Source organism: Tinamus guttatus, unplaced genomic scaffold (assembly GCF_059628265.1).
Source record: "Tinamus guttatus ecotype Peru unplaced genomic scaffold, ASM5962826v1 Tinamus_guttatus_pri_ptg000247l, whole genome shotgun sequence".
In the NCBI taxonomy this organism is placed as follows: Eukaryota; Metazoa; Chordata; class Aves; order Tinamiformes; family Tinamidae; genus Tinamus; species Tinamus guttatus.
The window spans coordinates 5671369-5688671 of NW_028288781.1; the positions used below are offsets into that span (position 1 = coordinate 5671369).

General features: G+C 37.4%; 1 protein-coding gene across 1 annotated transcript in view; it reads right to left on the reverse strand.

The window, feature by feature from the left end:
- IQCM (IQ motif containing M) overlaps nucleotides 1–16294 on the reverse strand; it is a 79894-nt gene extending 63600 nt beyond the window's left edge. The window contains exons 1-3 of the mRNA XM_088526481.1: nucleotides 16259–16294; nucleotides 6535–6838; nucleotides 872–962 (exon numbers count right to left, since the gene is read on the reverse strand). Of these exons, the coding sequence (XP_088382607.1) occupies nucleotides 872–962; nucleotides 6535–6838; nucleotides 16259–16279 (416 nt within the window). The 5' untranslated portion in view covers nucleotides 16280–16294. The remainder of the gene's footprint in view (nucleotides 1–871; nucleotides 963–6534; nucleotides 6839–16258) is intronic.
- Between the last annotated feature and the right edge of the window lie 1009 nt (nucleotides 16295–17303).

Here is a 17303-nt window from a genome sequence, read left to right on the forward strand (position 1 = left end):
CAGTTCGGAATATTAGTAGCTAGATTTTTCACTGTTTGGACCCAGTCCATGAGGGGAGAAACATAGAGAGCAGAGACAGCTGGGTGTAGCGTGCTCATCCTGTATCAGCAAAAGCCAGCACTGCTCACAAATACCTCTCACACCAACATCATCTAACTCTGCTCTCTCACTAACATTAAAACTAAGGGACTCCATTACATTTCTCCCTGATTTTACCCCTCTCCCAGCAGGCCCCAGTAGCCACTGGGGAAGAGAAAGTTCACACAGGCAGGACTCTCTTGTCAGTCCCTTTGACCAAGAAACAACTTTTAAAATAACTCAGTTACGAACTTTCTAAAAAAAGCCTGCAGGTATGATAAGCATTTGAGTAACTAATGTTTTCAAAAAGAAAAGGGGTACTCTTAAAAATAATACAATGCGTCTTTTTTTCTATTTCTCAGTAGTGTTCTAGCATTGGCATAGGGCCTCATCGTGGATTACAGAATCATGTAAATAGCAGTTTGACCTCTAAAAACAATGAGAACAGTTGCATGCATATACAGAGGTCTGCTCAGACCTACTCTAGTTCAGGTCTACCCTAACACCAGAGTTTAAGTATATTACTGGAAAGATTGCTTATCCTGCATTCTTCAGCGAGATTTTGGAAATAATCTATATATTCAAAAGGCAATATTAACTCCACAAGCAATCACACAGAACTTTTATTCCTCAATTTCATAGAACTTGATGACTTAGATTGCACAGATTTTAAAATTTCACAAAGAATTTACAAGTATAATAATGCAAAAATTCTATAAAAAGGCACGGTCAACTTCTTATCTATCTCTCAGAGGTAAAATAATTAAATCTAGCCAATTATTTCAGGTCTTACCTGAAAGATGAAAAGTTCGCTTTTTTCTCATTTTCCAAAGCTCTACTCACCGACTCAATCTTGGACAACAACTCAGTTACACTTATTCTCTCTTAAAAGAAAAAAAAAAAAAAAAAGCAATGTTAGAGAGATTTAAAATATATTGTTTCACATGCATAAACACAGTCAGCCCAAGAGAGACACTAAGTCATTATGTTTTTCTGCAAGAAAGAGTACAAGAAACTTCTCTGGGAAACGACAAACATATGCACATACTGCAAACATTTTCTCCAATGTCACTCTGCAATTAATTTTGAACTTCAAATCATTATGCAAGTGGACCACACACTCCACAGAGCTATGCTTTATATTCACAAGCATAGAGAAAACCAAAACACTTCTAAGCATTAAAAATTGCTTTAGAATAGATCTCATTAGGAACGTACACATGCAGCAATTGTTTTAGAAGATCCAAAGATAGCAAAAACACTCAGTAGACTTCAAATATGGGTACACTCTAAAAACTGCTTCCTTTCCCCTAACTTGTCTTATCCTTCCACAAGCTTTTCTTACAACATAAGAATATGGCCTCTCCACTTGCTTCCCAGAATTAACAGATTCTGGTTCTCTATGTTGCGTCATTGCTTAGCACACATCATATTTATGTTTTATATTTTATATTGTATTCACTTACAAACAGGTAAGTTTAGAAGCTTCCTTTTTATTTTAGTACCTTTGTAATCACAACACAGTGCAAGGGTAGAACTGAAGGGACCAGGCAGAACTGCAGAAGCTCGTTCCTCTAAGCAGCACCCACTCTGCTTCAGCACACTGGCAAATGCATCCTTGCTTCTGTGTGTCTTACACACACACACTTTTCCAAGAGAAAAAGCAAAGGGGTGAAAATAAAGGAAGACTCCCAATTTCACAAAACGAAATAGAATATAGAAGAGTTTGAGTTCTAGTTCAAAAGCAAAAAAATACATAGTGAGATACAGGCTTTCTATGACTGATGAAGTGAGCTTCTCTAACCACACTCCAGCAAATGCAACCTGTATCCACTCACAGCGGCTCTCTCCCTAGGAAAACATCCATAAAAAGCCTGGCAAAAGAACCATGCAAACTCCAATGGCATTTGAGTATGAAAAAGAAAAAAATTACCATCAAAACATGATCTCCAGTAGATGGAGTGCCAATCTGGAGCAGCAAAGCTGCTACATACCAGCTCCAAAATATAAAGTTCCCCATGAATCTTTTTACTTTATGATACATCATTTTGCTTTCAGGGATCACTCCCCTACTGTTTAAAATATGTACATGTTGATTCAACATAGGTATCACAGTTTTTTTTTCATGTTCTGTGTCATGGGCAAGTTCACAAGCTTCATCAGGAGAGTATTATTCATCCCACATTCAAGATACAAGGCAGACTGGCCTTCTATTTTGTGGTATATCTTCCATTTTGTGTTCAGTAAGTTTATAAATTTTTGCAAACTCTGTTTTAAGCAGACTGACCCTAAATCCTTTATCTTCCATGTTGCACAACTTTCAATCTCTTGCTTCTTGTGATTATTAACATTTCATTAGCTCCCCAATCAACACAGAAAATTTGAATTTCAAATGCAGAAGCCAAGCAGAAAAAATTCTCTCTTTGACATAAACCTTTCAAGCTTTCTTTAGGTATCATCAAGCACACAAAAGGGCTTCACAGGACATCTTTAAACTCCCCCTAGCACATGGCACTACTGCTCTGAATGCCAGGTGGGCATCTTCTATGAGAAGACTTAGTATTAGTATAAATTACATGGCTTTTCTTGCTGATATTCTTTCCTCTTTGCATGCCAGTTTGCAACATCTCTCTCATATTTTGGCACTTTCATCTCATACTTCACAGTTTTATTGGCACTTTGAGCTTTGAAGGACAGCTCATTTAATTGCTATACTTAGATGCCACAAAACTTTGAATACACTACACAGAGATGTAGAGCAATAGTGATGAAGTTACACATAGTTTTCCTGCTAACATTCCAGAAATTGATTCAAAAAATTGCCCTTTGAGTAGAGTACCAAAACCAGCAGTACTGCCAAACTGCAAATTCATGAAGCTTCCTTCAAACATCAGCCATTCTGATACCAATGCACAAAGGGCAGCATCATGTGGTGACAAAAATTCCGTCATGATTCAGTGTATTTTTCCTGTAAGATCCCTCTCTTATATAGCCTCTACACAAACGCGCGTGTGTAAGCATGACAAAGAATGGTTGTGTCCTTCCTCTGCTACTGATTCCTTCCTAGCCTTCTTTCTTCAGCCACCTCTTAAGGGAGAGTCCTTTAGGTCACTGCTATTCCCTGAAAATACTCTGTTCTTTCCTGGGTATCCACCCTTAAGCCAGTCTTTCTTCACCACTTTCTCCTCTCTCTCTATATCCAAAGCTACTTATCATGGTGGACAGCAGGCTGCAAGAGTATCCAGAGAGGTTCAAAGCCAGAGGCATAATGTCTCTGAATGAAAGAAGAAAATGAAAGGAAGGATTTGGTCATGTCCTGAAGGAAAACAAAACAAAAAATACCTCATCAGCTGCTTTTGGATATATGCTACAAAACCTAAACAAACTTGCATGTTAAAAACAAACATCGCCTGATAAAAGGGGTCTGTTTTTGCAGCAGTGCAGCTGTTAAGCTCAAGTAAATACTCAAAAATTCTCTTGCTTTTTATAAAGCGCAAGGACCTTATTTGTTCCAAAGCACAATCATTTAACAGCTAGAAACACTTGCTAGGACAAACTCTAAGGCAGAGCATGAAGTCATAAACATGCACAGATGTTACTATTTGAAAACATTAAAGAAGTACTGAAGTTCCTGAGCACATCCCAAGTTGTGTTGATTTCAGCAGTAATGAGTCATAAGGGAAGAAGATCCTACTGAAATTACATGCCTGGGACACTTTTCTTTGCCACTTATATTTAGAAAAAAACAACAGCGTATGTAATGGGGAGGAGAGCACTCAAAGGCTGCAGTTACGAAGGACTAAAATGAATAAATCTGCTTGCCTGCACTTAGGCAGTGAAACAAATACAGTGCTAATATATTATGCATTTCTGATGATATCAGGGAAGGCAAAGGATATCTAATTTCACTATTATCTAAAAAAGGTCAGCACTGAAGTATACAGGAAATTAGAAGACTGATTATTTTAGGGAAGAGTTTATTTTATGGAATGTGTGTGATTTTATTAACATAGCATAGGAAGTGGGGCTATTGACATGTTCTGAGCCAGTCCTGAAATCTCTGCTCCAAAGAGTAACTGCATTGAAGAGCACTGGAACATCAGTGACTTAGGTGAGTGAGGTCTTATTTGCTAGGAAGAAGGTCCTGTATCCTTGATGAGTTTGCTTCAGCTGCTCACGTCTACTTCAGTGTGGTAAAGCTTATGCTGCCTTCTTTGCAGCTATTTTATCCTATATCCTCACTAAAGAGCTCCAAAATCAAGAAAATTATAGAAGAGATGCAACCCAATATCTCTGTTCAATTACAGACAATTACAATCCAAGATGTTACAAATCTTTCTTTAAGGGTGAAGGTGAAATCTTGGGGAGGTGGCTGGCTCACTATCTCTTTGAGAATCAGAATTTTAATGGAGCAATAGAACTAACATCCATTTTTCACTTTTACCAACACAAGAATAAACAGAAAAGGAGATAATTCAACCTATAACAGTACCGGTAGCTCAAGAAAAAAGATAGTAAAACTGAAACAAAATGAGAGTTCATGAAAATATAAATTTCAGATAATTCTTTTCTTTTTCTTTGTTGCTCTGAGATTCTCCCTGTAGATATAACTTTGCTCTAGACAATTTCTCTCTGCAGAAACACACTTATTTTCTCTCTTGGCTGAAGAGACCCAACGAAGCACACATACTCCAACTTGACAGCAGGTATCAGTTAGCATCTTCTTGCTGGGCTAACTTTAGCTAATAAGGTGAGATAGTGCAAGAACCATATCATCTTTCTCCAGTGTGCTCATGTGCATATTCACTTACGTATCACACTATCAGTGTCCTCTACCTATTCCTGTTAGCTGCAGCTTAACTCCTTGGAAATCTATACAGATATTTACAGAGAGGCTCTTTGATTCAGAGTATTCAAAACACATGGAAATGTCATCCAGCAAAGGTAGATGCACTCCCTCACAATGAAAAAGAAAGTAAAAAAAAAAAATCTGAATGTAAAAATGGATCTTTGGAGCTTCAGAATTCCTGGGTAGACTTTTTCAACATTCCTATTAAAATGGAAAGGAAATCATAGAATGCTTAAGGTTGGAAGGGACCTCTAGAGGTCATCTAGTCCAACCCCCCTGCACATGCAGGGTCACCTAGAGCACGTGGCACAGGACTGCAGCCAAGCGGGTTTTGAAGACCTCCAGAGAAGGAGACTCCACAACCTCTCTGGGCAGCCTGTTCCAGGGCTCTGTCACTCTTACTGTCAAGAAATTTTTCCTGAAGTTCTTGGGGAACTGTTGATCAATTTTCCCTCAGATCTTGCCAAATGCCACAGTACCGTGGGACTTCGGTCAACTGTGCAGAATAAAAGTCTATAGGTTAACAATGACAGAAAACTGGATTCAGTTTATACCTTGAAATATTTAGTGATTTTATTCCTCTTATCTCTAAACAAAGGCAAAAGAGTAATGCTTAAACAGCAGTTTTCTCAGTGCTAAATAGCTCCAAACTTTACTTATCAAATTTACATTTTTTTTTCCTTCAGAAATATGCACTCTGCAGACTTTTATGATGTTTTTGTCTGTCTTGAAGTAGAATGTCTGACACTTGTTAAACTTATCAGCAGGCCAGGTTTGAAAATGTGGGCAATATTTCTACAGATGCCAGCAATATTTCTACAAATGCCCAATATCATGGGGGTGTTCTTCAGAAAATTGCAGTAGAATATAAAAAGCCAGGTCATTCATGTTTAAAAGGGTACTAAACTCCAGTCTTCAAAACAAAATACAGAGATGTATGGAAAATGTGCCGTCTTCTGAAATTGAACATTTATAACCTGAAGTGAAAAAAAAAATCTCTTAACTTCACAACAAGAACACCAGGGAATTAAATAAAGCAAATCCAAATCACAGTCATTCACATGATATCATGTGAAAGTCACAGGACAGTCACATGATTCCCACGCTAGCTTACCTCCTCATTAACCTGCACATCAGAGTGACTCAAAGAAATTGCAGAAATAAAACGTAAGGGTCATTTCTGATATAGAAAATTTTGGATGACAGTAATCCAAATGACATGACAATCTGCTTTGATGGAAAGCAGAGCTTTTGGCAAATTAATGTTCTGCATCCAGGTTATTTGCTTTCTACAGAAAAACCAACTTTTTGTGAGAAACACAGAAAATACTTTTTAAAACATCCAAGACTGTATTCGAGTGTTTTTTCATTGTGCAGCTTTGGTAGTGTCCATTATTCATAAACCAAGTTATTCTATGCTTGGAGACATTCAAAAGACTATAATATAGCTCATAAACTGCAAAACCCTATTGATTTAAATGTAAAAGTACCAGTGTAAAGTCACAAGACAGTGTGGCCCACATGACAGAAAAAACAGCAATGGGCAAACACCAAAATACTGATTTTCTTCCTATTTCAAGAATTACACAACAGGAAACATTTCTCACCTTCTTGCTCCATATTATACTGTGGAGATGCGTAGATGTACGTCTTACAGCTTTTGACAGCCTTCTCAGGAGATATAGGGATGAACCTTACAGGATATGGACTTCCAGGTAGCTTGTACAACCTTTCTTCTAACCAAGAGACTTGTGGAAAAGTTCTTTTTGAGCTTGCCATACCAAAAGATTTGGTGCCATAAGTGCTGGTGTTTTTTTCAGAAATAGAAGGGGCATTCATAGGATTCTGAGTTGAGCTCCGCTTGGAATAAGGTACAGAAAGGTGCTGGGAGGATTCAAGGCCAACGTATTTCTGTTAATAAAGTGAATATAAATGTTACTAAGGTGATCATAGTTTGAATTATTTCTTCTGCATTGAATTATCCCCAGACCACTAATACAAAATAACAAGGAAATGAATATATAGCTTTTCAGAAATGTCAAAAAATCCAACAGCATGAAACTCTATCATCTAACTCACTGTTCTTTATTTCCATCTAAGAGAAAATGTTGAGTTTGTTGAATGAAAATCACTAGTTTGGTCTTAAATAAAAATATGAAAGAGGAAAATGAATAATTTGAGATGTAGTTTTCATAACTTCAAAGCTCTTCTGACTGAAATTTTTACATCTAGGTTAAGTGTCATAATATGAAAATCTCTGTCAGGAATTCCTCCATCCTTGATCCAAAATTTTGTGATTAGTCTTTCACACCTATTTAGCAGCTGGTCACTTACCATTTGCCTATTTTATGCAAATAGACTCCCATTTAAATAACAGTCATTTCCATTTGTTATCAGAGTAATTCAATTTCCTAAGGACAGTCTAATAATACAGCTGCCCCATTATGTGATGGATGAATGTAGTCTAACATTGTAATCATATTTTAAATATGTTACTGCTGTTTGGTATTCTGTCACATCTGCAGCATGGCAGGTAGCTCACAGACATAAAGAAGGCAGAACATTATTTTAGATACCCGTTTTAACAGGGACCACTATATTAGTGCAGTTTTTCATACTCACACAGGAAGAATTACTAGCGCTTTATTCAGGAAAAGTTACTGGCAGATGGAGACACAGTTCCATAAAATATTTTTAATAGCTATAACCTCCTATATAATATCTAATTTTGCCTGCTTGACCCAACGTGGCTACCATTATGTGCACGTTCGCCTTAGAATTCTTTATGTCTGATACCAAATGCATCCCTTGGACTGCTTTAACTGATATTCACTTTGCACACCTTCTTCTGCAGAGGTGAATTACAGCAATATTTACACTGGATTTTATCAAGTCCCTCTTCCATCTATACTCTGACCCAAGCTTTGATTTTTCCACAGACTGTAATGCTGCCATGGCAAATGAGGAGCGCATTCACTAGGCTTAACACACCCTCACACTAGGCAACGAGTTTCAGCAAGAAATTTCTGCACAGTGCCCAGTCAGATAAGCAAATTCTGTAGTTTCATTCTGGTTTGAGAGATCTGTCTTGGAAACCATCCGGCACCTTAAGAAGCTTGTCAGAAATGATTCGGTGTCTCAGAACTTCTAGCTTCAGCCAACGGCACAACAAACCTCCAATATAAATGACACTACAGCTCTCCCTCTCTCTCATGCTCCTTAAAATGAAAGGTCCTCAAGTAAAAACACGTGCCCAGCATCCCTTCTCACATCCTCTCCACTTTATGCATGGCCTCTTGAAATGGCCTGCAGTGCCTCCCTGGGTGCCCGGCTGGGGTGGCAATGAAGCAGACAACATGCACACTCCCACCGCAGCCAGGGCACCTCATCAGCAGGTGCCCCCAGGGCCAGGCCTGAGGGCAGACACCCCTCACGCGCCTGCACCCCACCTGAGAATCCAAATAAATTAATACTTCCTTTAATACTTTAACAGTCACAGATAAAGGAAGGGGAAGTAAACAAGTGAGGTAAAAATTGAAAAACTCTATGACAATTTTCCTCTGTGGAAACAGTGCCATACATTTCATTGCAAATCATTTACCTGTCCAAAAATTTCTCACTGAATGCCTCTTTGCCCTGTACTTGAGTGATATATCACACTTCAATTAAAATATTAATTATCATCAAGACAGCTCCTGCCTAAGAAAAATTGATGTGCACTGTGACAAACAATGACTTACCCATTCTCCTTCCAGCCCCTTCAACATTTGAACAAGGCTATGGAGCTACAACTCCTTAGAGAAATGTAGTTGAATAGATAACTTTTATTTTTATTTACACATGCTGCTAAACCCAATTTATATTGGCACTGGCCTTCCTCATGCTCTCAAATCCCTACAGCACTGCTAAGCTAGCCAGGTTCCTGCTCTGAACTGGTTCAAGGAGAAAAGCCATTCTAAAACCAATTCTTCATCACTAGCACCATCCTCAGAGTTTTGAGATAGTTTAAAATCCCTGAGTCAGCTCACCACAAGAGCCAAATGGACACCAATATTCACACTAAACATGAGGCTTTAGGCAGTGGGGACAAAGGACTACAGTTGTTCTGACTTAGACCAGCTTACACCATTTCAGAGCACATCCACAGAGACAGATCCATGTTTCCAGTCCCGTAATCAAGACACCTGACACCATTTGCTGGCATCAGCTTTCATTCCTTATGGCCAAGCAGGGACATCAGGAAGCACTAACCTTCTGTAAGTTTAGGCTGAATTACCATTTTTTAAATCTAAAGAATATATGGAGTTTATATTCTATAAATAAATTTTTTGAAAAGGCTCTGGAATGCAGCTTTCTTATCTCCCCCAAAAGTTTAATTGATTTTATGGAAATGGGAGAATATACCTTGAGCACTCCTGCTGCAAACTTTAGCATTTTTCTTAAAAGAAGAAAATTAGTCAAAATACTCTAGTTACATTAGTCAAATGCTTTGCAGTTATTTCCACATTTTGAACTACCACATCCTTGCTGATTTTTGGGGTGAGGGGTTGATAGTATTCAATACAATTACTTAAAGTTATTACTGCTTATTCTTAAAATATATTATTATTTAGGTATAACTAAGGTATTTTAGGTATTTTTAGATGTACTTGTTATATTAAATATTCCTTATCAGTCACGAATGAGGAATGTCTATCTAAGCACAGTATTTCAAATATGGTCTATCCATAATCTAAATCTCAAATCCTCAGTATCTTTTTCAATGATCTGGAAGAAAATACAAAGTGATTACTGGCAAAACTTGCAGAACATGCAAAAACTACTGGAGTGGCAAGTAATAAGGCAAATGTTCTATAGAATGATCTACCTCAATTGGTTAGGAGGCTTCATTCGAACAAGATAAATTTTAATAAAGCCAAATGCAAAGTCATAAATCTAGGCACACGGAAAGCAGGTCACATTTACAGGATGTGGAACTGGGAAGAAAAAAAAAAAAAGTTGTTCTGTAACTGCAGGTGAGTAACAGACTGTGATCTCAGAGCAATGTTATCGCTAAACGACCTAATTTGATCATTGCATATATAAGGGAATACTGAAAAGAGCTTTGCATTATTTTTGTATAAAAAACTGCTGTCACCACTGCTGGAACAATATGTCTGACTAGCATTTGCATTTTTAAAAACATTAAAAACCTGGAAGGGATTCAGAAGTGAATTAAAGGATCACTTGACACCTGAAACCTTAAGACCAGAAGATGAAATGGTATATGAAACATTAAATGGAGTCTAGAGAGAAGTTATCTTATGCTTCTGAGAGGCTTGGGTTGTTTTTAAACAACTACAGCAGAAAGAGTTGAAAGGACAAGGATTCCTTTAGACCCTCCTCATTAAATACAGAAAATATATTAAAAAAAAAAAAAAAAAACCAGTGAATGAATTACTTGCTTCTCTAAACCAAGAACACTTAGCATGTTGCTCCAAAAAAGCCAAGATTCAAAGAATAAACTTGTGTGTCAAGTATCAGCCTTTCATTTGCCTATTTTTTGTGAGAGGAAAAGACTTATATAATAACAGAGGAAGGTTTGTGCAACAAATCACAGTCCACACGTGCCTACACAGCATGCAGATTCCAAATGGAAATTGGCTTTTTAATCAGGCTTAGAGAGGTGTAACAAAATCCAGTGCTTAGAATTAGAGTGCACTCTAACAGTGAAGGTAGCCGTTGAAAGATAATGCTAGAGATGTAGTAGATTTACAAATTCTGAAATGTTTATCAATCAGATGTCTATCCTAGTGAGATAATTCCAAAGTTACCGAGTCATGCAAGAATTACGGAGAGATATTTCCTCAGCTGTGTTATGTAGGATGATAGTCTAGATGATTTTAATGGGTCCTTCCAGTTTTGAATTCATTGAAACCATGAAGAACAGAGGAATTCCTGAATCCCACTCAAGGTTTGTAAGTTTGAAGATAAAAACCTTCAGCTCTTCACTAAGTTCCCAAATAATACTTCTGCATTAAAAAAAAGCTATAGAGAACAGCATACAATATTAAGTGGCAGTAAGGTATATGAGATTATCATGCATTTATTTTTAAATAGTATATATTTTAAAAACTGCCAGCATTATCATTATTTAGTAAATAGTATGTATTTTAATTAAATAATAATGATAATGCTGACAATAACAATAATTGTTTCTGCAGAATAAAACTAAATATATGCAGAAGAAACCTGTAAGTATGTAAAACACAAAATATAATATTTTCACCACAGTAGGTTTCATGAAAAATGACCTATAGGAGACAAAGTGCAGGGAATCAAAGGAATTGAGAGAAAAACTGTCAAAGTGCTTATATGTACAATACAAGCATTCTCTTCCCGAGTATGAACTACTGTCATATTTGAAAATAAGAAAATTCTTTTTCCCAAATGTAAAACTCCATGGGTTCTTTTTCTCAAAAATCAGCTTAGAATTACAGCACAGGTAAAAATAATTCTCAAAAAGTACAGAGGAATGCAGAGAAAGGTCACCTTCAACCTATCACATTGTGGCAATTCCAGCTAAAACCAAGACTACATTATGTGACTGTAAATTCTGAAGGGCCTTTACTTCTCTTTTCTCAAAGATGTCCAGAAATACGACCTATTCCCTTATCCTCCTATCTGAACAAAAAAGTAATCCCATTTTCTTAAGACATCAATTTCATGGTGATTTATAAGGTTGCAGTTTTCCTTTTATTCTGTCAAACGGGCTTTTGTATTCTCATTGCAGCTGACCTCTGCATGCACCACAGGAAGCAGCAAAGTTTGATACCATCACTGCAGGGTAACTCCATGTTATTGAAACAATGACTAGAGCAGCAGCAGGAGACTCTGCGAGGATCCTCTTAATTCTAATCACTGAACATACTTCTCCTTCATCAAAATGATCCTGGAATTCCTGATCTGATTTTTGAAAATTACGGTGTTGAAGTAGGTAAGTTCAGTCAAAGAACAGGCAAGGGTCTTATTTTTCTGAGGTGTCTCTTTGAAATGAATCTGCACTTCACAAATCTACTACACTGTTTTTACCTCTAAAGTATTATTTCTAACACAGAGTAAACTCATTCTAACTAGGCTCCCTACTGCATTCTTACCTGTTATTAATAGCAGGGAATAACCTTGAAGTGCACTTACTAAGAATAATGCTTCTCACACTGCATTTACAAGTTAGCTATTGGGAAGGTACCCAACACACAGGATGAAAGCAAAAAACAGGCTTTGGAAAGAGGGATTATTATTCTTTCTCCCTCCATTTGAGGCAGGGATTCCATTTCCCTCATCACATGGATGATTAACAAAAAGATTGAATAGGAAAAACAAGGGCTTTCAGTTCATAGTTATCAGTGAATGGTATTCTCTATCCACAATAGGCAGGGCAAGAAAAAAAGCCTGCTGAATTTGTAGCAAGGGAGATTTAGGTTAAATATGAGGAAAAGCACTGAGAAAGCACAGAACTAGATTGTTATAGGAACCTTCTGAAAAACACTGCTGGAGGTCAGGCAAGTATACCCAAGGATGGTATAACTACAGTTCTCCCTGCTTGTGGATGAACAGATAGATATTTAACTACTTGTCTAACTAATCAGTGATGACAGATTTGAAAAAAGAAAGGGGACAAAAAAGAAAAAAGGGTTCATCTTGTATATGACTTACCTGGCACATACAGGAAATATGATAAATGAAATACCTAACTTTGGGTAAGAGAATGCAATTGCTTTGCAAAATAATAGTAAGTTGCTTAATGGAAAATTCTGATCTTTTCTCTTTTTAAATGGTGATACTTGAGTTTGCATTTCAGTGCAGGATTTTCAGATTTTGGAGATCACCATGTAAGGTGATTTTTGGACTACCACAGGTTGGTACATTGGAGGTTGAATAATTTTGCACTAGAAGACCTCCCGATGCTCTTTGCAGTAGTATTTTCATACAGCTTTATTAAAAAATAAATAAAAAAGCTGCTTGGGAACTGTATGACTTGAAACCTCTTGGGAGGTGAATAACACACTTGCTGTTAGCATTCCTTGTTAAAACTTTGTTACATTGTATGGTACAAGTGAATAATGTGTCCTAACACAGGCCTACCAGGTGCCCTTTCTGAAGTTTCCATCTGAACTCTGACACTTCTTTAGGTGGGTCTTCAATACTCACTATGCAGGAAAAGAACTGTCTGCGTAGGTAGCTGTATCTACGCAAGTAAGAGAAAGGCAATCCAGGATCAAGCCCCAGTTTCCAGACTAAGGAATAGAGGAGAAATCTCCTGGAGAAAGCTACTTGAATAATACAAACTTCAATCAACAGGTGTAAAATGCTTGAGCTCATCGTCTCGACCTCTTTTATTTCACAGTAGATATAAGCACGGGCTCAGGAGAGACTGGAGCCGAGGGCCCAGAGTGTAGACAAGGCCAATCCATGCCATTTGACCTCATTTAGTTGGCAGTACACAGAGACGCAAAGAAATACGCCCAATTGTGGTAAGTTTTTCTTCCACAAGTCAAAGCTGAAGGGACTAACTGGACAAAAGCAGTTGCTCTAAGAACAAGCAGCAAGATTCGGAGTAATAGGTGGGTCAGGCACCTTGCAAAGTGAACCTGTCTTCCTTCTGAAGCTCCTTTACATTTTTGCTCAGGTAATTCACTGCGATTGACTGACCCCCCAAAAAGAAGATTCGCCTCAGGGAGAGTGGTTTTTTTTTTTTTCCTGATGGTAGAGCAGATTTTTTTCCTGATGGTAGAGCAGGCAAGCTTGTGTCTTGAGTTTTATGACAAACATGGTCTATTTTGTTTTTCCTCACCTATACAGTGGTGCTATGGACAACCACCCAACCGCTGGAGCTGTTGCAAAGCTAGTATCATTTTAACAGTACTCATAGTCCTCCTCACTTCTTTGGTGTCTGCACTTTTTTTTCTCTCCATATACACAAAATAAGCCTATTATGGTTTATTTACACAAACAATAGTTTTTTTAATAAGCATTTCCTCTTGGCTGCTCTTTTAAGACCTGTGCTCAGCACTTTTTTATTAGGAAGCAGAGAGGAGAAAACTCAGTGGCAGCTGCAGAGAATTACACCAGTGACATCATGGCAAGGCTCCCCTCTGCAAAGTTGCAGATCAAACCCAAAATGGTTTTAGCTCTAGCAGTCACTTGGGAAATAAAAGTATCAGGATGACTCGTAACTGCAAATGTTAAGGGTTCAGAAAAAAAAAATGGAAAGCTATAGGGGGGTTGCAAATATCTGGATCTACTGGAGAGAGAAAAGCAACACAAAAATACTGCATATCAGAAAAAAATGCTGGTGAATTAAATATTGCACAGGTCAGCGGGATCAAGTGGCTCCTTTCCAGTAAGAGAAATTAACAGGTAAGAGAAGTTTCTCTTTGATTGCCAAAGACCTCTCTGCCTCATTTATTATTATGACTAGCAATGAGCAAAGAAGAAATATATTTACGCTTTGAAAGAGAGCTGTAACTTCTGAAACCGTCTCCTTTAGTGTGTAGCATTCATAACATAGGTACTGAGACAGCAATAAGCACTGAATTTTGAGTTGAAGGAACATGCCATAGGATGCTATCTATTCTCTGCTCTCTGATGATTTATTTTCAGGGAAGCTCGAGGCCTTTGAAATCCCATGTTACCTTTTCCTTGGCTTTGAGATAACAGACTGACAGTTTCCCAACAGTGGAATGAACCTACTTTGCTTTTCTGCTTAGTTTCAAGATGCTGATGCAGAGTTATCCACAAAAGAGTACTGTAATTGGTCCCTAACTCTCCCTAGTGTAAATAACTGGTCAAAACAAGTAACATGCTGTTACTTGTTACAGTTTTGAGAGTTTTGAGAGTTTTTGAGAGTTTTTTGAGAGTTTTTATCAGTCTAAAGACACAAATATATACGGAAAAGAAAGTATAAGATAATAAGCAGTACTGAGCAAAAATACTGCAACAGTTTGTTTACTACAACACAGATTTGAGATAAGAGTGGTATTAGTAACAAGACATGCATCTAGGAAAAGGCAATAAAATATTAAATGTAATAAAAATGGGAAAAAAGCAAAGGTACTCTGAACCAAAAATAAAGCCTCAAAAGATTTTAGTATGAGCTCTAGAAACTCTGGTTTGGCCCTTCAAAACAGAACTTCAGAAGTTTTCTCCAGGGCAGGTTTACATGATCATTGCTATTCAGAGCAATTCTTCCATTTTACAGTGAGTAGGTTCAGGTCTGTGCCATGCAGAGTGGCCCTTCATAAGCAAAACCCAAATTCAAGACAACAAACACCTTACTTTTATTTTTTTCACAAACAATCTGCACACTGACAACCTTCCAACAGCAGAAGTTTTAATATTCAGAAGTATTGAGTACCTTCCCTTTGGAATCACAATACGGAGATACTTCAGTGTTGCAGAAACTTTTTGTTTGGATTCTGGTATAAGGCCATACAGTCTGCCTGTGTGGAGGCTGTATAGCCACCACATCCGTCACGTTCCAAAATATGAGCTACTTTGACCAGCAGTAATGAAGGACACAGCACTCCTAACCACATACCTTCTCCTCATGAATCCTGCTGTTTTGATACATTTTTTTAAGCTAGTTCCAAACAAAGTTTTAAGAAACATGGTTGAGATTTAAAGATTATACTAACAAATATTTAAAGATGATATTTAAAGAGATATTTAAAGATACCACTTCCATCACTGGGTAAATGGTACAAGAAACTAGGACAGAATATCTTATTAGCAGAGAAATCACTTGCAATGTTGTCAAGGCAGGGGACTTCCTAAACATTTTGTTGTGGGATGTAGTAATTATCATCCACAGAGTACTTATTCAGCCCTGCCAAGGACATATGGGTATGCTAAAATCTGATTGTAAAATAACGCATAAAGAAAAACACAAGTCTAGCTCTTTTTGGCCAACTGGTCACACAACTTTCAGTAATCATTGTACCACACACTGCACAATCTGTTCTACCACCCAAACCGATAGATCACATTTCATTTTTGGATCAACTCTGTGGTAATCAAAACATCCCTTTGAAGCCACACTAGCTACTCATTCATTCTGAAACTACCTCAGTTTTTTGCTCAGAAATTCCTCCAGCTCAAAACCATTTACAGACATGAATCTATTGTTGTTCTGGGTTCTGTGGTTCTCTTTACGTTACTTAATTCAGTAAAACTTGACTCTTCTGCAAATTTTGCCCAACTTTTTACTTTCCTCCATACCTTGTATCAAAAGTTTAATAAAATGAAAATAGCAACAACAACAAACAAGGGTTGTAATATCAGATCAATTACCTCTTTGGAGAGCATTTCCATGAAAGTGGGATACTGCAGCAGCACACAAACATCTGTCTAGTTCTGGAAAGAAAAGAGAAAGGATTTTAAAATATTATATTTGCTAAATGCTCATCTCTTCCAGTTGTACTCATTGGGAGCTTTTCATTTAGAATTATTCAGAAAAAATTTGCTCGGACGATTTTTCCAATCAACCTGCCAAATGTTATTAAAGTGTGAAAATTTTAAAAATGGTTTAAATACAATAAGATTTCTTTTTCTTGGAGCCTCTTCACAGAATCCTTAGTACAACCGGGAACTGCATGGTCTGTCCAATGAAGTGTCATTACTGGAATTCCATCCTTGATCTAAAACATCACTAAAATAACTTTAGCAATAGAAATTTTAAAAAGCACAATAGATATAACTTATTATAGTCATAGTCACTAATCTTCGGGAGGTCTTGATACAACAGTGTTATAGCTTCCCATAATAAAAAGAAATTTTCCTAGCACTGGCAAGTACCTTATATACAAGACTGTGTAACTACTTGCAAGGTATGTTTTTCAGTCTGAGACCTCCTCAGAAAACAAGATATGTCTAAAGCATTAGGCCATTTTACCAGTCCTTTTAAGCCTTTTCTACATTTATTCCAGGTGTCACTTAAGTGTGTGACTACTCAGATAGTGGAACACAGGAAGTAAGTTTTTGCTAAATTTTCTCTGTTAACATCAAAAAATAAAATGCACGAGAAAGATTCTGATCTATCAGATCTAGCTGCTGATCTAGCAACTAGGACACCTGATATCACTGAGTACACATGTTCTGCTGGCTGAGCAGTCACAGATCCTCAACACTGGAACATGGCTGAACAAAACTGGACCTGCAAAGAGGCAGAGAGGACAAATTGCAATCCAAGGGAGTCCAGGATCTGGGGCACAAACAAAAAAGGCTTGATCAATAACACAGAAACAAACAAACATATCTTTGGCTTACACCATAACTCAGCAATTCAATTACTCCTATCCTTGGACATTCTGCATACCATTCTTACCATGTAAGAAAA